General features: G+C 41.9%; 1 protein-coding gene across 7 annotated transcripts; it reads right to left on the bottom strand.

The window, feature by feature from the left end:
* Positions 1 to 477: 477 nt before the first annotated feature.
* On the bottom strand, positions 478 to 21006 carry LOC139631899 (protein Atg16l2). Of its 7 annotated transcripts, XR_011693467.1 has the most exons (20): positions 20590 to 21004; positions 17920 to 17977; positions 17689 to 17767; positions 16568 to 16641; positions 15222 to 15473; positions 15083 to 15148; positions 14469 to 14561; positions 14118 to 14171; positions 13871 to 13976; positions 11936 to 12041; positions 11743 to 11813; positions 11536 to 11607; positions 11015 to 11135; positions 10721 to 10826; positions 9006 to 9158; positions 8883 to 8930; positions 5034 to 5135; positions 4444 to 4837; positions 3060 to 3120; positions 478 to 1354 (listed from the first exon to the last, which is right to left on the bottom strand). XR_011693467.1 is itself a non-coding variant. In XM_071496549.1 (18 exons), the coding sequence occupies exons 1-18, from the start codon at positions 20777 to 20779 to the stop codon at positions 4744 to 4746; spliced, it is 1845 nt and encodes a 614-aa protein (XP_071352650.1). In that variant the 5' UTR covers positions 20780 to 21004; the 3' UTR covers positions 2242 to 4743. The 7 variants fall into 7 exon arrangements, 5 of the variants coding, with proteins under 5 accessions (XP_071352650.1, XP_071352651.1, XP_071352653.1 ...); XR_011693466.1 differs by lacking the exon at positions 478 to 1354 and having other exon boundaries at positions 2242 to 3120; XM_071496549.1 differs by lacking the exon at positions 478 to 1354 and having other exon boundaries at positions 2242 to 4837.
* Positions 21007 to 22003: the final 997 nt, after the last annotated feature.

Genomic DNA, 22003 nt, shown 5'->3' with positions numbered 1-22003 from the left:
TTTCATATTTTTTTACACAGTAGTTTTAGCTACTTTTTCTAAGTAGTTTCAGTTAACTAAACTAGAATTCTTCCTGTAGAGGCTTTGCTGTGGTTCAACTTCTTCCAGAGTGAAGTCACTGGTAGCGTCATCGTAGCTTCACTGACATCATACAACAAATTCTACATGGAGGAAACAAAATAACACAAATGAGCAAGATGTGACAAACACAGGTCATATCTATAATTTGGTACTGATTTGAACTATTTGTATTTTAGTTATTTAGTTTATTGTTGATATATGAAGTTGAAGTTTTCATATCAAAGGTATCCAGAATGATCAAGACTGAAAACTAGAAATAACTGTCCTGATGATGTGACACAAACTGATGAAACTTTGTGAAAAGGCCTTATAGTTTGCCCCCCTTCAGCTCGAAGCTGTGATCAATCAGTGTGATCAGTCAATGTGATCAATCAATGTGATCAGTTCCTGTGATTAGTTCCTGTGGGTTGGCAGTCGATCAGGTCAGAGACAGCAGCTGCTTGCTGTTTCCTCATTACTGACCTCAGTGTGAAACAGCCTGCAGCGCTGTAGCTTCTCCTCCTCATCATCACCCTGTATTTTTAACCTCGACGATGAGACCTCAACAGTTTGTCATGGAAAACGCCTGAGAGCAGAGACGAGCAAGGAGATGACAGGACGAAGGACATCACAGTCCAAGGATTCAGGATCATCACAGTCTGAAGATTCAGGATCATCACAGTCCGAGGATTCAGGATCATCGCAGTCCGAGGATTCAGGATCATAGCAGTCCAAAGATTCAGGATCCAGTCCACAGACATGGATGTTTTAAATGAGCCTGTCTCTGTTGCACAATGAGGATAAACCTGAATGTGACTGACTGAATGATGAAGTTAAACCATTGGTCAGCTGAGTGTTGGAGTTTCCTCATTGGTCGTCGCTCTTTCAAAATGATTTGGTGTGAACAGTTTCTATTACGTGATCAGGGAAGTGAACTTGGAAAGCACAGTGTCAAATCTAGTGTTGAGTTTTGGACAAACTTTACCTGCTCCATGTAGAAGAGTCTCCAGTGTTTCCCTGTGACCAGGTCAGGTTTTCCCTCGGCAGACACACCTCTCTGCTCAGCAGCTGATGTGAATGAGTTTCTGACTTTCTCTCACAGTGATCATCCATTTTCAACTACTTCATCCGGGGTTGGGTCGCAGTGGCAGCAGGCCAAGTAAGGTAGTCCAGATATCCCTCTCCCCAGCAATGTTTTCCAGATCCCCCTGGGAGATCCCGAGGCGTTCCCAGCCCAGATGGGATATATAATCCCTCCATCCCTCCATCCGTTCTGGGCCTGCCCCAGGGTATCCTGCCAGTTGGATGAGCCGATAAGACCTCCACTGTTAGACACCCAGGAGACATCCTAATCAGACGCCCAAACCACATTTACTGGCTCCTTTTTATCTCTAACACTCACTCACTACCCAGAGCTCATGACCACAGGTGAGGGTCAGAAAGTGGAGTGACTGGTAAATACCAGCAAATACAGCTCAAATCACAGCACAGTGTTTGTGTGTTTGGTGATTTTGTCAAGATGATGTCATGATTATAAAATCAGGCTTTTATAACAACACAGTTCTGACCCTCAGATGTACACACTGACACACTTTAACACTTACACCAGTGGCATGCGGTGACTTTTACAAGCAGAGCTGTCCAATCAATGACATTTCAGTGTGTGATTCAGCTGGTTACAACACCAACGAGAAAAACACACCAGATTTAAACAAACCTTTTCATGTCAGTATCAAATCAAACCAACCCCAGAAATACAGAGAGGTCATGGTCCCTGACTCCAATTAGCTGAGGTGACGCCAAACAGATAGAAAACACCTAGTGGTTAACCAACTGAGACAGTGCCCACCTGCCACACCCTCAATTATGCATAACTTTAGTCCTTAATAAAATGTACAGGTGAGTTATATAAAATTCAGCCCGTAGCATTGTCATGAAGGAGGAAATTAGCTCTAGAGACCAGAACAGTTTCTGTACCACGCTGTAAACATGTTTCTTTCTGCTGTAAAGTTGGACATTTTAACATGGGAGTCTGTGGGGACTGACTCACTGCTGGAGCCAGACTCTAGTGGTCGTTAGAGGAACTGCAGTTTTTAGATCTTCACTGATAATGCTTTAGTTTTCAGCCTGGAGGCTGCTGCTTGGGAAGTGCAGGTAAGATGAGGGAACTTGACTACGGTCTTCAGGAGTAGCGTTTAATTACTGGCAAACAGCCTGAAGTGCACATACATTACACTGCTACTTTCACAGCTAAACTGCGAACGACTGACTACTGTCATCTCTGCCTGACAAACTCCAGCCTTTGTCAACAGGACAGTCACACTCATGAAAATGACACTATAAAAAACTATAAATATGCTACATGTCAAGCTAGTTTCCAGAGACAATAGCCTGCTGCCACCACAAGAGGGCGGTAAATTACATGATGACTGACACTCTCGCCCTGACACACAATAACATGTACACACTGGACACGGTGGAGAGAGGACCTGTTATTCTTCTATGAGTTTTCCCACTCTTATAGTGTGTTCTACAGCTTTTTGTTCATGTTCATTTGTTTTTCTGATTTTATTTCTCCATGAAAAGGTAGCTCTCAAGTCTGTAGGTGGAAGACAAGAAGCAGCATCTTCATGTTGAATTTTCATATTATTTCATTTTTATTATTAATTATTCTTTTTGTGTATCTTTACAGTGGTTCTTCTTAATCAATTATATATTATTTGTGTTGTTTGCTTTGTTTTGCATTAAACTACATAAACTACATGTTTCCCTTTTGTTTATTCAATTGACAGATTTATTTTTACCTTTATTTTTCAGTAAAGAAAAAAATTGTTGAAAAGAATTGTTAGTTTTTTTTCCCTTCTTCTGTTTTCTAGATAAAAAATATTAAGTACACTGTTTTCCTTTAATACTTTGTTCTTCATGTGAACACTTTGTTTAAAATCCAGGAAGAAAGAAGAGAAAGCGATAATAGTTTAGTCACACTGAGGTGAGTTTACCTGAACATCAGGATCAGCACTGTGTCCACTGTATCCTCACTCATAAAGTCAATAAAGGTCACTAAAGGTTAAACAGAGAAAACACAGATAAAACAACCTCAGTAAATAAATAACACAGAAAACAGCACCACAAAGAAGATATTTCCTGCCACAATCAGGAGCCTCTGACCTGGACATAAATACATCTGAAGGATCAGTAGGTTCAGCTCAGTGGAAACACAAATCAATAAGTCAGAGCTCAACAACAAACACAGGTGCCAACTTGGTGTTAGTGAGCTGCTCAGTGGGCGTGTCTCAGGTGAAAAAGCAGCAACATGATTTGTTCAGGAAAAGGCAGGAAGCTGTAACATCACAAACACTGAACCTCGGGCTGCAGTCAAAGTCTTTTTCTCTAAGGAAGGTTCAAACAGGACGAAGTGACCTGAAGTATCTGAGCAGCAGCTGTGATCAGAGCTGAGGAAGGGAGCCTCAGTGCTTCCTATCTTATCTCCCTTAGCAGAGGAAACACTGGACCTACCTTGGTGAAGGGAAAGGAGAAAATGCCGTCCCACAATTCCTTGCTGCAGCAACATTTAAAGAGATGTACCTATAGATGTATTGGGCACACCATAACCCTGACAGACCCACTTAAATGTAGAAACAACAGAGCAGCTGTTTTATGTTTGTGACCTGATCTAGAACTGATCCTGGTCTGGGCTCCGGATCCATGAATATAGATTTATTCTCTTTAATCTGTCAGATTTACAGTAACATCATCATCATCATAACAAAATACTAAATGTAATTTCACTAAATCCACTCCCATTGTGTAAAAATCAATTTTCTCCACTTAACAAATGTATAAAAATTTTAAAGTGTCCATATCAGGAAACTCTATAAACTGATGTCTGAATCTCTGATCAGTTCATTGTTTGATTTAATTATTATTTTAATGGATCAGTTTCTCTGCTTGTGCTTTTCTTATTTTAACATTTCATCCTGTTTCTTCCTGTGGTTAAAGGAGGATTTATTATCCATGTGTTATAAATAAAGTTAGCTAAAAAAAAAAAAAAAAAAGTCTACTGAAAGTTCAGTCAGATTCTCTCCACATCCTCATCACCTTTTCCTAAGTCCTTATGACCTCTCCTTGACTTCTTTTCTTGACCTCTTGACGTTTTCCATCCAGGAGAAGAGGTCAGAGAGGAGATGATTCTGACTTTTAGACACAGCCCCAGTTTAACATGAAGACAGATCAGATCAGATCAGCTGCTCTGGATGTTACAGCAGCTGATACAAAGGATCATCATCCCCCCCCCCCCCCCAAACACAAACACCTGAGGTGACCGGCACCTGCTGACAAATTACAGAGGACTTACAGCACAAAGAAAGCATAAGAACAGTTCACCTGATCCCGTCTAGATCACCTCTCTGTAGTTTCTCAGGTTTGGCTTGATCGTCCTCTGACTCATCTTCCCAGTTCATGGTTTCCTGTTTGTTTTGTGTGGAACACGCCCAGAGACCTTATTACATCATTATTAATAGTCCAGTAAAAGAAGCTTAATGTTGGTGGAACCTTGTGGTGTTTTTTCCTCAGTTAACATCAAAAACTACACCAAGCACAAAGTTTTGTCCCTTTTGTCTAATTAAACGTTCCCTAATGCTCCCTGTTGCCATTACGACGTGAACTCCTCATGGATTGGCTGTTTCAGATGTCGCTCCAGAGGACAGCCCGCCTACTCTTGTCCACACTGACGACGTATTCACCAGACAGAGACCAGGATACGGCGCTGATGGACGAGCTACAGAGAGAGGAGAGGGAGGTTATTAAAGATCTACATGTCATGTGGAGTCCCTCAGGGAAGCCTCCTGGAGCCTCTCACCTGTCTATTGAACCTTAGATTTCAATGAATATGACATTTAATCTTCCTAAACTGGTTAGTTTTGAATTGATTGATTTGCATATTGATCAGCTGATCAATATCTCCAGTCTGTTACCTGTGTTTGTCAGGTAGGCAGGTCTCCAGGTTGCTGGTAGAGATGTTCCAGATGTAAACGGTGCCGTCAGCTGATCCAGCTGCCAGAAAGCAACCATCTGGGCTGAAGAGAGAACGTCAGGTTAGACTGAGAGAGAATCGTTCTAACAGGGTTCTACATTGAACAGGGACCTGATCAGGGATCCTGAGAGGGAAGTTCTGCTATCACAAACGCGACCCAACATAATGTCAGTTTGAGTTCGGTGTGGGCTGTCACAGATGAACCTTCAGACTGAGGTTTTATTGTTTTTGTTACGATATTTCTGTCCTCACTGAGAACACAGCCGACGTGTTGCATTAGCCTGATGAGTTAACTGTCAGTCATCAATGAAATGAAGCAAATATGGATGAAAGGATATTTAATCTGTCTTTACTGAACCTCCAGTTATATTTACCTCTAACTGCTGACTCAATATTAGGGCTGAACGATACTCAAAGACAATCATATTGTGATGAGTCATGATGTCTGTTTGAATGATTGTTTTTACATTTCATATTCACTGAAAATATTATTTAAAGTGATGATGATGTGAGGTTCCCTTACATCTGCAGGACATTTGTGGGCCGGGGCGTCTCTGTAACGCCACAACACTTATGGTGCTAACAATGCACAACAATGTTGTGACACATTTTACCTTTATCAGAAAAATTACTGCTTCTGCGATATGGACATTGGCCACATTACGATTTCAATTATATTTGGATTAATTGTGCAGCTCTATTCAATATTAAATTTTTTACTCCTATGTACCTGGAGGAGGGGGTTCCTGAAAAGACACTGTCTTAATGAAATCAAAAATAAATACAGTTTTCAGTTTAGTGTAATAACTGCTGATGAAACACGATCCTCAAGTCAGTTAGCTGAACATGGAAGTGTGTAAATGTTGTCTTTCTGTATGATTGTATGTTTTGTGTGGTTGTAAATAAATTTTGAAAGAATAAATGAATGTTTACTTGATGTCTGTGTGTGTGTGTGTGTGTGTGTGTGTGTGTGTGTGTGTGTGTGTGTGTGCGTGTGTGTCTGTCTGTCTGTGTCTGTCTGTGTTTGTGTGTGTGTGTTTGTACTTGCTACATAGTAAGGACCAAAAAAAGTATTTTACTAACAGAGTGAGGACATTTTGGGAAAGTGAGGACATTTTGGCCGGTCCTCACTTTTTGAGACACCTTCAAATCACATTTTGAGGGTTAAGACTTGGTTTTAGAGTTATGGTTAGAATTAGGTTTAGGTTAAGATCAGGGTCAGGGTTAGGTTAGGTAAAAAAAAGTTGTGATCACTCAGTTGTGATGGTTAAGGTTAGGGTAAGGGGCTAGGGAATGCATAATGTCAATGCATGTCCTCACAAAGATAGAAGTACAAGTGTGTGTGTGTGTGTGTGTGTGTGTGTGTGTGTCTCTGTGTCTGTCTGTTTCTCTGTGTGTTTGGATAGACACACATCTATGTATTTCGTGTTTCTGTCAGGGAGCTGAACACACACAAAGCATCCTGGTCCTGCTGTCGTCATGGAAACAGCAGAAAATGAATGGTGCAGCTTCTCATCCCTCCTGACTTTTCGTCCATCTCCCTCTATTTTTATCTCTCTCTGTTTTGTGGTGGAATGTTTCATCACAATCTCACTGCCGATCACCAATCAATCAGACTGACTGACCCTAATGACCTCATGGTGGCATGTCTTCCACTGTTTCACCCTCTCATCCAGAACGTTTACATCAGCACACACACCAGGTCACTCAGAGCAGCCAGGTTACAAAGGTAATCACACATGTTTGAATGAACTGTAGTGACCTGGGGCCTGGACCACGAGGCCAGTTCTCCTTAGTCTGGGTTTCACTGGTCTAACATCGTGTGTCCCGGCGCTTGCTAATAACCAGCTCAGTTAACTCTGGCTTAAATAATCTGACTTCAGCTGTTAATGAGGACAGATTCATCAGGACCATGGATGAAGTGATGAACATGAGAGCAGATGTGAGACCTGCACGTTCAGCCTGTTCATAAAGTCAGAATGAAAAAACATCAAATCGGAAGAAACGCTCCAATTCTGCTGTTTGCAAATGTATTTCTTTAATTTTTACTTGTTGAATTAAAGAATGAAGAAAATAAAATAAGTGTGTAAATAAAAGCAAAGAGGATAGAATGGCCATTCTATAAAGTGTAACATTATAATACACAGACAGATAAAGATCTTTTTTTTCCTTTGCTTTAAGACATGAAAAATATTTGATCAAAAGTGTGTGATGTATTATTTACCTGTGTAGTGTGAATTAGGCTAAGTAATTAACATGTAAACACAGTGTGGTCCCTCCCTGACAGTGTCGTCTACAGTGACCAGCAGAGGTCTCATATTCTCCTACATGATCAAGCTAATTTTCACTTTTCATTGCTGTTGTTGTTTTAGCCAGCAATACAACTTTTATTCTGAAATTCATCAGTCTTCAGCCCAACATCACACAGTGGACCAATCAATCTGCCAAAGGTATTGATCATCATCATATCAGCAGGCAGCAGTAAGGTTCTTTATTACATCATTCAGGGCAAAATAAACTTAACTCTATATGATGTAGCTGTTTCCACATCGGACAAGTCTCAAGTCTCCAGACACAGCTTCAACAAACACCAGACTTCAGAGACAAAACTCACATTCAGAGATGATGCAGATCTGATGTGGGACAAGTAAACAAACTTTCTGCTTTATAATGTTACACTTTATATTCTTTATATTCTATCCTCTTGGCTTTTATTTTGAAATATTTACCTTTACTGCCATGCCAACTGACTACCTTTCTTCATTCTTCAATTCAACAAGAAAAAAATCAAAAAAAGGAGTTTAAAAACATGAGAACTCAAAGCAGAAAAACCAACTGCCTGAATGTTCACTAATCGTAAATGTGGTCACAAAGAACAGGAAGTGATGCTGCACCAGTGAAATGTAAAGAATATGATCGTATCAGTAGAAGAGAAGAAGAAGAAGCTGCAGAAACACTAAAGGGTCAGTAAGAACAGGATTATAAAGGTCACTGAGCAGATAGTGGATCATTTCACTGATCAGTCACCAGGTTCAGTCTCAGTCTTTACAACATCAGCTTTAATCGTCGATGTTCGGTGACAATCGGTAAACTACTCGACTGTCTACTATTTTGTCCCTGTCAGGATCCTGTAGGACTGACTGATGGATCAGTTTTTCCAGTGATCTGATTGGTCAGTAGTCGAGCTGTTGTCAAGTGATGAGCTGATCCTCTGAAGTTAACCTGCAGTGCTGGTTACCATGGTGATATACCCCAGTTACAGTAAGCCCTGATGATCTGGCTTCGTGGTTCAGGTCCCTGGTGACTGTGGGTCTGTTCACATGCAGCAGTGACCAGGTCTGATGAAGACCTGATCCTGGTCCATATGAAGTGAAGTCAGCTAGTCACAGCAGCAGTAGAGAAAAAGAGAACTGATATCAGATCAGTTCTCAGGTATCAGCTCCTCCTGTGATTTCATCCACCAACCAATCAGGTTCCTGAGTCAAAATGTTGAGTAATGACCAGAGGATCTTTTACAGAACGTTATGATGTCACAGCAAAACTGACCTTTGGCCTTTTGGATATAAAATGTCATCACCTCATCCTTTTAGACATTTGTGTTATAATTAGTGAATGAATACTTGAGTTATGGCCAAAAACATGTTTTGTGAGGTCACAGTGACCTTTGACCTTTGACCATGAAAATAAAAACTAATCATCCTCGCGTCCAAACAAGGTCCCATCACAAACAGAAACCAGGTCTCTGTAACTCCCGACCTGGACTAAAAGAAGGCCGACCCTCAGAACTCACCTAATCACAGCCTTGGTGCTGTCGCTGCCACATTTGAAGCCCTCAGCTCTGACAGAGGAGAAACACACAGTCAGTCAGCGTCAGCTGTTCAGAACACACACACACACACTGTTACGTCTCTACCTGAAACAAATGCGGTCATTGCTCCACCTCCTCAGGTCGACCAGCTGGAGGCAGTCATCACGGCAACAGCTTAGCAGCTGACGATGGTCGGTGCTGAGGTCCAGTGAAGTGACTTTACCCTGAGCAGGAAGTTCCTGAACACAACTCCCCGCCCTGAGACACAACAAATCACTTTAATCAACTTTACTTGAACTTTTTTTTTTTTTTTTGGGGGGGGGGGTTAATTTAATGATTTATTGTAAAAATAACAGATCAGCAATGGCAAATAACAGTTATCAGCAACCCGACTGTGATGTGTCTTACATTAAAGCCAGGACCAGGTCTTTCCAGGTTCAGTTAATCAGCAGTTTGTAACTTTGATTTTAACACAAAGTGTGATGCTGATCAGAGAACATGTGTAATGATGTCACTACTTAACAAACAATTAAACCTTCTGTCCTCAGACTGATCTGATTGATTTTACATCATCATTTATCACTGATCAAACACTATCAACAAGCTATCATTATCATTTTATTATCATAATCTGGCCAATCAGAGCCCAGTCAGTGATGTTACTGTCCAATCAGGAGCAGGGAGGGTGGATGATAGGGTGTGATTGGTGGACAGAACTGTCAATCTTCTGGTGGGTCAGACTCTGTAGGGACGAGGTGGCGGTGCTCTGTAGGCTGAGCTGTTGCTAGGTAACTGAGGAAGACGAGGAGTCGCCGTGGAGATGGCTGGGAGGATGAATGAGAGGTGTTGGGTCTAAATTACAGCCATCAGTCAGAGGAGAGCAGCTGCCAACAGAGACATGACTGCACTGTGTTTCTACTTTGTTTCCACTGTGTTTCTACTCTGTCTCTATTGTGTTTCTACTATGTTTCTATTTTGTTTCTATTGTGTGATTCTATAGTTTTTCTGAGGAGCAGCAGCCTTGTTCTTGGACATTTCGGTTTAAAAAGTTACTTCACAAAGATTAGTGTTAACTTTGTTAATGAAAATAAGACTGTGTTTCTATTGTTTATGCTGAGTCAATAAGTGTAATTTGAGTCTGAATAGAGCACAGAGTACACTGATAAATGCAGGCAATGAAGAAGTCAAGGTGTGAAGTGGTGAAGAGGTAAAGTGGGAAAAGGTGATGAATGACTGAGGGTTTGAGGGAGTGAGGCTGTGAAGTGGTGAAAGACTGATGTGTTAAAGAAGTGAAGTGGTGAATGTGAGATGTGCTGAAAAGTGAGGGAGATAAAAGGTGAAGTGATGAAAAAATTAGAAGTGAGTGAAGCGATAATGGTGAAGTGGATAAATAATTATGTGGTGAGGCGGTGAAGTGGAGAAACATAGTGTTAGTGAGTTGAGGACAGAGTGAAGCCCTGACAGAGTGAAATGATAACAGAGTGAAGTGATGATGGAGTGAAGTAATGACAGAGTGAATTGACGACAAAGTGAAGTGATGACAAATTGAAGTGATGACGCGAGGGTGGCCCGGTAGTCGAATGGTTAGGGCGCGTATCATGTGAGCGCAATACGCTCTTAGCAGGCAGTCACCGGTTCGACTCCCGATCGGTCCGACTCTGTCTCTCTACCCCCTTTCCTGTCAGTCTCCACTGTACTATCATAAAGGCACAAAAAGCCTTTAAAATAATTAAAAAAAAAAAAATTGAAGTGGTGACGGAGTGAAGTGATGACAGAGTGAAGTGATGATAGAGTGAAGTGATGACGGAGTGAAGTGTTACCTGGTATCCCAGACCCTGATCTTACAGTCGTAGTGTCCACTGATTATACAGTTCTCAGAACAGACCAGGTCGCTGCAGTACGACGCCACTTCCACTACCTGCACACCTGCACAGACAGGTCCACTGGTCAGTAAACAATCATTGATCAGTCATTGATCATTGATCTGTGTGACTCACAGACATGTTGCCACATCTTGTGTATCCAAACGCACACAAACTGAGTTGTGTGCGACCGAGAAAGACAGAAGGAAATGGATGTAAGCATGTCATTGATCATTAATCTGTGTGACTCACAGGCAGCTCTCTGCAGGTCCCACAGTCTGATGGTTCTGTCTGCACTTCCTGTCACCACCTGATGAAGTGAACTGCTGAACCTCGCTGCTGTTACCTTCCTGCTGTGACCTGTCAGAGTCAGCTGAGACACACAGGTGAGACACAGAGACAAACAGGGGAGACACAGACACTTTGTCTAAAATGAAGCGATAATGAATCAACATCAATAAACTGGGACTATGTCAACATGTAGCGTTGTTGACGAAGACAAGACTGAGACTAACATATCAGATCAGGACTACACCACGTCAGATCAGGATTGAAATTTGACTCAGACCATTATCAGAGTAAGTGACATTAATGCTCTGTCAACCAGCTGATCAATTAATGAACTAATCATCCAGTGTTTTAATTTATTTACTGAGCATCATCTTTTATTTGCTCTTCATATGTTTAATATGGACCAAAAGTTATGAAACAAATGTATTGCAGTAAAAAGCTTAGTATTTCCCTCTGAAACATAGGGGAGGAGTCATGGTTACCTTGGGAACAGAGTCATCCAGCCGCCACAACAAAGCCGACTTGTCGTAGGACGCAGCGAGGACCCTCAAACCCTGAAAACAAAATATTCATATTTCTCACATATATGAGAGTGAAAAACATCAGACTGTTCCTTTGATGAGTCTGATCAGAGTCAGGTGAGTCCAGCTTTAGGTGAGTCCAGCTACAGGTGCAGGGGTTTTACTCACCGTGGGGTCAAACTCAATACAGGTGATCCCCTCTGTGCTGCCATCCAGAGTGGCTCTGTGGGTCAGCGAGCCTGGTGATGACATCATCATCATCATCATCATCATCATCATCATCATCATCATCATCATCATCATCACCTCAACATTCAACCTGATGATAATAACAAGGGTAACTGAGCAGAGATCAGTTTACCTGCTCTGACCTCCCACAGTTTGATGACCCGGTCTGTTCCTCCGGTGGCCAACAGGTCTGAGCTGGAGCTGAACCTCACTGCGTTGATGCCCTGCTCATGGGCGTCCTGAGAGAGAGACAGGTGAGACAGAGACAGAGTGAGACAGGTGAGACAGAGACAGGTGAGACAGAGAGAGAGACAAGACTGTCAGAACAGTGGAGGACATCTGCTGGAGGCTCAGAGACAGCAGGGGTCAGAGGTGAAGCAGGAGACCTAGAACTGTTTCTACAGCTGACAACTTTTGAATTTTGCAGATGGTGGACGATAAAGACACATGACACAGGACAAGGTGAGAGGAAGACACCACAACAACAACAAAGCAAGAAGAAAAAAAAAAACAGCCAGAATAATAAAAAGGTCAAAACATATAAAAATTAATAAAAGATAAAGACGATAAAGTCTCTGAAGGTGAATCATGAAATTCTGAGATTCATCTTTACTGTTAGTGTGATGTTTGAAACTGTGTCTTTTACTTTGGCAACTCAACACAAAGTGAGTGTTTATCTGAGTCTGTGTTCCATCAACAATCAATCAACAGATATTCCTGCAGTTTGTTCTTCAGCTCCATTTGAAGATTTCAAGTGTAAAGTCAGAAACAGAAATCTGGACCAGCTGCAGACGAGTCCTGGTCCTGGACTCACAGAACCACACCACACTGTCTGCAGCTCTGGGCCCTGAACCAGCCTCGGTGAAGACCTGGACTCAGACTCAAACCAGGACAACAACTAACAATAACAGTTCTATGTCCTACATCGCTGTCTGTCCCACAGCCGATGACGTCAGCGTTTAAGAAGGTAAGGAACCAAATTATAGATCAATATTGATATCAATGATCCTAACAGGCTGATTCACATCCTGCAGTTTGAGCCTTAGCAGGATGTCAGCGACATAGAAATCTATGTAAAACCTGATGATAAGACACATGATGAAGATGCTTCAACAAAAGATGACCTGTGACACAGAAAATTTTGACGGACACACTGGAATGAATTTGGATATCAAACAGAGACCTGATGTTTTTGCTGGTGATTAGTGATAAACTGGATGAAGATGAAACCAGTCTTTAGAAGCTGTTAGGACCCTGTCACTGTCTGATTTTAATGACAGGTTCAGTAATGAACACAACGTCCCCACTCTCTGTCGTGTCCTTGTATTGAGGCTCATATTTGTGATGGAGGATCAATGAAGAGCAAAGAAGAGCCTTGTCAGCTCGTTCTAACAGCTGTGGCTGCACTGTCACATTTATAAACACAAAAAGAGTCATTATTTTATTACATTTAAATACTGCAGAAACAAGGCCAGAGGTCAGAGCTGTCAAAAAACTGGACCAAAGAAAATCTGAATTGTGTGTTCACATCTGCTCTGCTGCTCTCAGACCTGGTTCTGACAGGTTGGTGGTCCTGACTGAGCCAGACCTGAACCCACAGACCTGAACCACATTTAGACATGATTCAGTGTGACTTCACTTCCTGAGGATGTCATTACCTCTGATGTTCCTTCAGAATAAAGCTCCAGAGGAACTAAGGCTGCAGAACTCCATGGAGAATCCTCCTGTTTTTAAGTTTCCTTCAGTATCACAGTGATCCAGTGACGTTGTGTGAACATCATAATCCCCTTCAGACAGGAGCTGATCACAGCTGATCACAGCTGCTACTGATGGGACAGTTTCTCTCCATGGAAACAGATAAGGGCTAAAAACACAGGATTCAGGTTGTAACTCCAGTAGCGGCTGTAAAACGTAGATCATGATTATCCTCTTCCCACTCACGTACAGACGTGTTGCTCTTTGCTGGTTTGGTTTTTGGGGGACCAGGTGTCACACTCCTGATGTACACTGTGTGTCTTTGTATAAAGTGTGAGGTGTGCATTGAGTGTGTATCTATTGTGTGTCTTACCAGTACTTGCAGAGCTCTAGCAGGGACTCTGGCTGACAGGCAGATCCGTACAGGACACATCAGATCCTCCTCCAGACTGCAGACTGAGTGACCACGCCTCTTCCTGCTGACATCACACACACACACACACATAAAAGATCTCTAGATGGTTGAAATCACAAACAGTCTACAGGTTCTGCTCCTCCAGCTGTGAAGCTGCTGAAAAACAGGATTGGAGTCAGAACTGGACCAGGACTCGAGGACTCACTCAAACAGCTCTTTAATGGAGGAGAGGATCCGCGGGGACGTGGCCGACGCTGATCTGAGGAGAGACGAAACCACGAGAACCTTAACTCTCAGGTGTTCTCAGGTATTCAGTCAGACTGAGTTATACTGGGAACTAAACTGGTGACCAGATCCTCTGCACTGATGACAGGCAGGTGTTCACTTCACCACAGGATTATCATTAGAATTAGCTGGAAACACAACCCTGTCCCTATAATAATAATTATGATCTTAACTGATACAGCTGTTAGCCTGCATTTACACACTCAGTTAAATTCTAACATCACAAAGATAAAGTCTGATTGGTCAGCTAGATGTTATCCAGATGTCAGACCTGAAGAGTCTGGTGTGTCGTGGTTCTGTGGACTCCTGGTCCTGGTTTTCCTTCTTCGGGGACGTGGATCTGGAGGTCGGAGCGCTGGAGGAGCTGGAACACAAAACATGATCATCATCACACTGAGGTTTGCCCACACACACGCGCACACATGCGCGCGCAGACACACATGCGCACACACACGCGCACGCACACACACACAGTTTATTTTCAATTTCTCAAAATATTTCTTTAAATATTCTATTTTAAACCCCAATCTCCCCAATAAATTCCCAAACATTCCAATTATTTCTCAAAACATTTTGTGTCTAAATATTCAGTAATATTCCAACTATTTTCTTCACATACTGTGACCTTTTCTCAGATTTTTTTTTAACTGTCTGATTATTTTGTCAAAATATTCTATTCAATCTATTCAACTTATCCTCTCAATTATTCCGACTGTTTTCTGGAAATATTTCGACTGTATTTGTATGATGAAGATAAAGCAGCAGGTTATTTCAGTAGGTATGACTAAGAACAGAAATGAAAAGGTAAAATGCTGCTCAGAGGAAAAACCACATGTTCAAGTCTTTGAGGAAAGACTGGCAGAGATAAGACCAGGTGAAACGTACCTGTCTATGGTGACCTTTGACCTGGCAGCAGTCTGCAGCTGCTTCTGCAGGTTCGCTTCACGAGCTCTGATGGAAACAAAAACACAAGATGTTAAAAAACTGATGTGTGCAGGTGTGATGAACATGTGGGTTTAGGTACCTGGACCTGCGTTCGTTGTGGCTGTTCATGCGGGCGGCAGCCTGCTGTTTCAGGTGGATCATGTCCTCCAGCAGGTGTCCCTCTCTGACCTTCTCCTCCCTGAGTCTTGTCTCTGCGCCTCGCTGTCGCTCCAGCAGAGCATCGTACTCCCTCTTCAACGCCCTGTTCTCCTCCTGAACCTGCTCCACCTGCTCCTGCAGCTCCTGGCGTGCATCAAATGCACCCTTTAACCGACACTTCTCCTCCACCAGCCTGATAAACAAGAGACGGGGGGAGGGGCAGGTTAATGACACAGACACTGATGTCATCATCAGCCTCAGTTTAAAGGGTCAATTCACACAAAGTAACAACCTGACTCTCTCTCCTCCCTCTGCAGCCTCTGGTCTGTGTCACTTCAGTAACGTTCTAATCAAGCATCAACCTCAGGTCTGAAACATGAAGCATCAACTGTGAGGAGCTAGAAGCTGCAGCTCCTCTAATGACCACTAGAGTCTGGCTCCAGCAGTGAGTCAGTCCCCACAGACTCCCATGTTCAAATGTCCAACTTTACAGCAGAAAGAAACATGTTTACAGCCTGGTACAGAAACTGTTCTGGTCTCTAGAGCTAATTTCCTCCTACATGACAACTGTACGGGCTGAATCTTATAGAACTCAGCTGTTTACATTTTATTAAGGAATAAAGTTATGATTAATTGAAGGCGTGGCCTGTTTGAGTGACAGGTGGGTGAGCACATGTTTGAAGTCTCAGCTCCACATATGTCCCACCTCTTTGACCATGTGTAGATTAGCTGGAAGTTAGGGGCGGAGCCAGGCACTGCCAAGATGGCGACGGTGAGCAGCTCACTCTGAGCCTGTGGTGATGTCACAGAGGCTCCGTCCATCTTTATTCTATGGTTCTAAAAGCATTCAGCTCTAACAGGTCTACTGCTCCCTTCTGATAGTCACTGTCACTGATAGTTGGAGTATTTGAATGGTAGATTAACAGAGTAGAGTTTTCTATTAAAACGTTTACAGGGACTTTGTTCATGGAAACAGGTTTAATGTTCAAACTTTTCATTTGGAGGATTTTGTGGGTACAGAGCAGTGACTGGTTGATAATGACTTCATGTACCTCCTCCCACTCTCTCTTGATGAAGACAGTGATGTGTCTTTAACTTGAGAGCATGAACCTTTAATCAGAACTTTCACCTGCTCACACCTGACTAGGTTGAGCCAATCAGCTGAGAGGATCCAAAGTGACTGACGTCTGCTGTCAGTTGTGTTTTCCATGCAGTTCATCTGAAACGAACTGAGAGCTCAGTCAGAGCTGCATCAGACAGGTGAGCAGGCTGAGCTGTGTGACTCACCTGGCATGCTGCTCCTCCAGAACACATTCTTTGATTTTAATCTGCTGCTGCAGTTCCACGACCTGATAGGCCAGCTGAAAGAAAACAAGCACAGAAGAAGAGTGAGAAGGACCCTGTCATGGTCACGTGACCTGACTCACAGACGTGTCTTCTAACCGTTTCCACATTACGTTAGTCTGTCACTGAAACATCTGAGTTCAAACACATCTTCATGCAGGACTGCAGGTCCAGTATGTGGTCGTGGATCAGGTCTGAAAGGGGGAGGTGTGAGGTAACGATACTTGAGAACAGGTGAATGCAGGTAAACACAACAGGAAGTTCGCCATCACTAAGGTTCACATTAAACATATCCATCCTTCTCAGAGTCCTGATTGACTCAGACCTGAACCCACAGACCTGAACCACATTTAGACGTGATTCAGTGTGATGTCACCTCTGTGGATATTGTTATCTCTGATGTCCCTTCAGAATAAAGCTCCAGAGAAACAGAGGCTGCAGAACTTCATAAAACAAAAACACTGGACTCAGGTTGAAGCCCCACATCAGCCAGCGTCTGATGCATCAAACATCCTGGACTTGTTGGTTAACTGTCAGTGGATCCAGAGTCCACATCGGTCTGGTTTCAGAGCAGATCACAGCACCCTTTCAGCTGTGACTCCATGCTTACAGATTCGTCAGAGGCCTAACTTTGTGAAGGAGGGGGGACTGCAGGGATCCAGTTTGGGACCTGCTGTTTTCCACGTCTGAGAAGTTCAGTTTTTTTGACAGTGAACTTCAACAGAAGCTTCTCTGGTTGTTGAAGCAGTTTGTCCAACAGGGCTGGATTTTGTGGATGTCACATATCAACACTCTGAGCACTGGACTGGACTCCACTACATTACATTGACTGTGATGATGATGTGATGATGATGCAATAATGATGATAATGATGACCAGGTGTAACTCATCAGGTGTGTGACAGTGTATATTCCTAACTGTACACAGGATGTGCCACATCTCAGCTGCCTCTCTATCGTGTTGTTACAGTGAATACACACATTTTGTATGTTGTTGCACTGTAGTTTGAACTGTTGTGAGTGCTTGTTGTGAGTCTGGCAGCTGCTCAGCCTCCTGTCTCTCACCTCTCCTGTAGTTTTCTTCAGCTGGTTGTTCTGGTGGAGCAGAGACGAGATGGAGCTGCTGCTGTCAGAGGAGGGACGCCTGGATACACAAAACAAACAGAAACCCCAGCATCATCACATGTGCACGCACATGCATGCACACACACGCACACGCACACACACAGTCTGAACTCTACTAACTCTGTAAGAGTGAGTGTCAGAGGTCAGCTCAGGTGTCTCCAGGTGAGTTACCTGATGGAGCAGCTGAGTATTCCTTTGGCCAGGCTGGTTTTCTCCAGCAGCCGAGTGTCTGCAAACAAACACAATCAGTGTCAGTCCTGATCCAAATCCTGGTCCTGGTCTCTACCTGGCCAGTGACCTTCTGCCACAGGTAACAGCACCTGAGCTGAAAACAGCTGTGATCATTGGAGAACAAAGTTTGAACACTGTCAGGAACATTTACTCTACAAAACAACTACAAAAAAACCCTCAATATTAAATCAAATATTGACGTAATGAAACTGAGATATAGCCTGTTTTTTCATCTTTCAAGTAAAAGACCTCAAAAAGCAGAATAGAAAAATAAAATATTGTCCAACAACATAAACTAAAAGGATTTTTATCAGCTTTATGTTTGTTTGTTTTGGTCATTTTTATTTAGTGTCTGGTTCCTTCACAAAGATAGATTCTTGCTCTTTTAAGTAAAATGAATTAATTAAGCTAATCTTTTCACAACATACTTTCTTCTTTCTTTATTTATCTTGAACCCAGATGATCATCATAACATGGACAGATCCTGTTTTAAATTTTACTTAAGTGAATTTTCACCAGAACACTATCACATGTGATCAGTGGTATCTGTTGGATCTTTGAAGCTTTGTGGTTTTCTGGTGATAAAATGAGATGTTTCATTCATCAGCATCATTCCCCCGACACCAACTTACAGTGTGCAGACGATAAAAAGCAGCAGCGACTGATAATCTGTCACACATGAGTCACCTCTCAGAGGAAGTGGAACAACATGGGGTTTAGTTTTCTGACAACTTCCTGTCCCTGAATGGCAACAAAATAAAGGAACTTGTTTACTGTACTGTTTACTCAGAGTCAGTCCAAACATTCATTTAACCTCCAATAGCTAAAGCTGGATTTATGACACACGTCTCTCTGTGGATACCCACTGTGGATGGAATGAGTGAACAAAGTTCTACATACACCAGACAACACACAAAGACCAACACACTTTGTTTTAACAAATCTTGACATTGTTTTCACGTAGGATATCTCTGAGCCAAACTCTATACAGAAGATCTGTTTCTACTAGATGGTGATTCCACAGTTGCAAATTCAAAAATATTAGTTTCAGCCTTGTCATTAAAAAACGATTTTTTTTTTTAACACAGTTTGGTTCAGAGACATCCTACATGGTTATCACTCCAACAGACAGAGAAGTTTACTGCAGACAGGACTCTTGTTAAGTATGATTTATTCAATAAATTTAAGCCAGTCTCAATTAAAAACTAGAAACTAGGATTACTGCCTAGTTTCAGATCACATCCCTGTTTATCCAGAGTCATAAAATATTAATAATTTGTGTGAAATTTTGTCATAACTGCTGTGTGAAGTCTTCAGTAATGGCTAAAAAGTGTTTTGTGAGGTCACACTGACCTTGAACTTTGACCTCAGTTCATTCTTAGTCCAAGTGAACATTTGTGCCAGATTTGAGAAAGAAATTCAGTCAAGGCGTTACTGAGATTCTACGATTCCTGTTGTTAGTTTCCTGGGATTTGGAACATACCAGACATAAATTAAACCCAGCTCATCTGGATTTAGTTACCTGCCCTAGTTTAGTCCTGAGGCAATAAAAGTTTAGGGTTGGAGTCTTTCACCAGGTATTAAACAAGACATAAGGTCTCTGAACCAAACTCTATTCAGAAAACCCCGTTTTTTTGCTTATTCCTGAAAACTTGAGATAATTAAGTGTATGATTAGAAGAAGTGGAATACAGTGAGACTGTTCAAAAATGCTCCAACTGAAGAACTCTACAAGAGTGTCTACTATAAACCTGCAGACAAATTAATGGAAAAACCAGAGTAAAGTGCCTGGGTAAGGTGTCTCCAGAGCAGCTTTCCTGCTCCTTGTCACTGATTCTCCTGGTCTCTGAACTCTACTGGAGGATGAAAAAATTTCTTCTTTAAGATATTCCCCCATGTGTTTTTAAATGATGGTGGTGGAGAGTGTTGTCTAACATGTTGCTCCTGAATCTCCCGTAGGTGTTTAACTGGACTGAGATCTGGTGACTGTGAAGGTAATAGCATATGACTCACATCATTTTCATCTTCATCAAAACATCAGTGACCCCCTGACCTGAGGATAGAGGTATTGGCATCCTTTCTTCACTTATTTTTCAGGTTTTTCCTAAAATCTCAGTTTTCTATAGAAGTGTTGATTTAAATGTAGTTTGGCTCAACTCAGTTTAAACATTAAGACATAAGGAGTCTTAACTGTATTAATTTGTATCTTTCACTGGATATGCAACCAGATAGGATATTTCTCCACCAAACTCCAAACAGAAAATATCACTTTGAAAAAAACTTTATCTCCTTGTAATTATTAATTGATAAATAATGTGAGATTTTTTTTTATGGCGTATGGCTCATTGAAATAAAAAATCCTACTTTGTTTGTGATTTTCACTCCAGACTCCATTCAAGAAATCTCAGTTTTTTCTTTTTTTTTTCTTGCTGGCGTTGCGATTTCAGAGTTGACAACTGAATTATCTCAATCGCAGCCTTGTTGTAAGAAAGTTCTAAATAAACTGATTTCCGAATTGGGTTTGATTAAGAAAAATAAACTGCCCTGGGGCGTTAACTGAAGCCAGCCCGTCTGTATTCAAACAGATAAAACTTGTACTTGTCCGTCGTACAGAAGCGGATCAGGTCCTGGAACTTGACGTGCTGACTCAGGTCTCGGTGCTTCAGCTGACGGACGATGTCTCTCTTCCAGGTCTCCACCGACCTGCCATTTCCTCCCGGCGCCAGGACCCGGCTGCTCCGCTCCGACACCCCGGCTGAATCTGTCACGATACAAGGGGGGTTGACTGTCAAGGCGGCCATGATGCTCGCAGCCCGCTGCGACCCCGCTGACAGACGCTCACAGCCCGGCCAGATGTTACAGACAGCTCCGTGTTAAAGCTCGGGCTCTTCTAACCGCCGCCATGACAGTCTGCTCTTCCTCGTTGTTGTTGATGTTTGTTTGTTTTGTCTTGAACTTTTGTTTCTCTTCTGATTCGTCACTGTGGCGGGGGCGGTGGCTGAGGGTGCTGGCTCGTGCTGCCTGCTGCCGGGTGTGTTAGCCAATCACCGCCCGCTCTCGCGTTTCCTGTTTTGACTTTAAGGATTAAAAAAATAAAAATTCAAATGCCGGGACAGACCCCCTGAAGGTCTTACCTGTTGATGTCATCAAAACTAACTATATTTTCCTGTAAAGTAATGTTGGTCAAGTCCCTAAATACTGTATTTTTTGGTAGGTTGAACGCCTCAGGGGGAAAAACAACGATTCTTCTGTTCTGCCTGCAGTAAGTGTTTTTAACCAGGTATTTCAACGAAACTCCATTTGAAAAAAACCTCATTTATTGTTAGATGTGTTTCTTGTTGACAACTGAAAAACAATTTAATCTTGGTGAAACACCAGTCAGAATAATTTAAACAATTTTAATCAAGATTAATCAAATTAAGAAACTAAAGTTGAAAAATATCTCGTGAGGAGCGATCCGATGGCAGGGTGGTCAGGGCTCTCTCTCTGCCCTTTTCCTGTCACGCTCTACTGGCCTGTCAATAAAGCCAAAATATATTATATATTATATATATATATATATATATATATATATATATATATATATATATATATATATATATATATATATATATATATATATCTTGTGCTCAGTATGAAAGTGTCATATTCACAGCATAAATGACACATTTGAAAATCAAGTCATTTTTGTGCCCAGCCATTTTCACAAAAACATAAAAACAGCACCTGCTTTGACAAAAAAAAAAAAAAAATCATTTCAACAAGATATTTTTCATTTTATATTTTTTTAGTTGTGGGTTTTTTTCCTGAGTTTTGTGTTTTTGTAAAAGTTTTTGCTTTTTATTGATTTTGTGAAGATTTGGCACATTTTGTGTTTGTTGTTTTACGGCAGAATGAAATCAACTCACTGATCATATGGTCAACAAACTACAGCCGACACATCAGTGTTTCCATGTTCTTTAAAGTAAAAATGTAAAAAAAAAAATTCTTCTTTGGACAGCTGACAATAAAAGTAGATCAAGCCT

The sequence above is a fragment of the Trachinotus anak genome, unplaced genomic scaffold, assembly GCF_046630095.1.
Source record: "Trachinotus anak isolate AG129_WGS33_773 ecotype Australia unplaced genomic scaffold, CSIRO_AGI_Tana_v1 ptg000014l, whole genome shotgun sequence".
Classification (NCBI taxonomy): domain Eukaryota; kingdom Metazoa; phylum Chordata; class Actinopteri; order Carangiformes; family Carangidae; genus Trachinotus; species Trachinotus anak.
The sequence above is the reverse complement of the archived record's forward strand: the minus strand, read 5'-3'. Positions and strand labels throughout refer to the sequence as shown.

Bases quoted from the DNA above. Each gene is read 5' to 3' on its own strand.
- LOC139631899 (XM_071496549.1), bottom strand. From the start codon at position 20,779: ATGGCCGCCTTGACAGTCAACCCCCCTTGTATCGTGACAGATTCAGCC. The intron at 13,977-14,117 runs GTGAGTCCTCGA...GTGTGATGTCAG, and splicing joins TCCATTAAAGAGCTGTTTGA to CAGGAAGAGGCGTGGTCACT. The intron at 10,827-11,014 runs GTGAGTCACACA...CTGTCTGTGCAG, and splicing joins GGACCTGCAGAGAGCTGCCT to GTGTGCAGGTAGTGGAAGTG.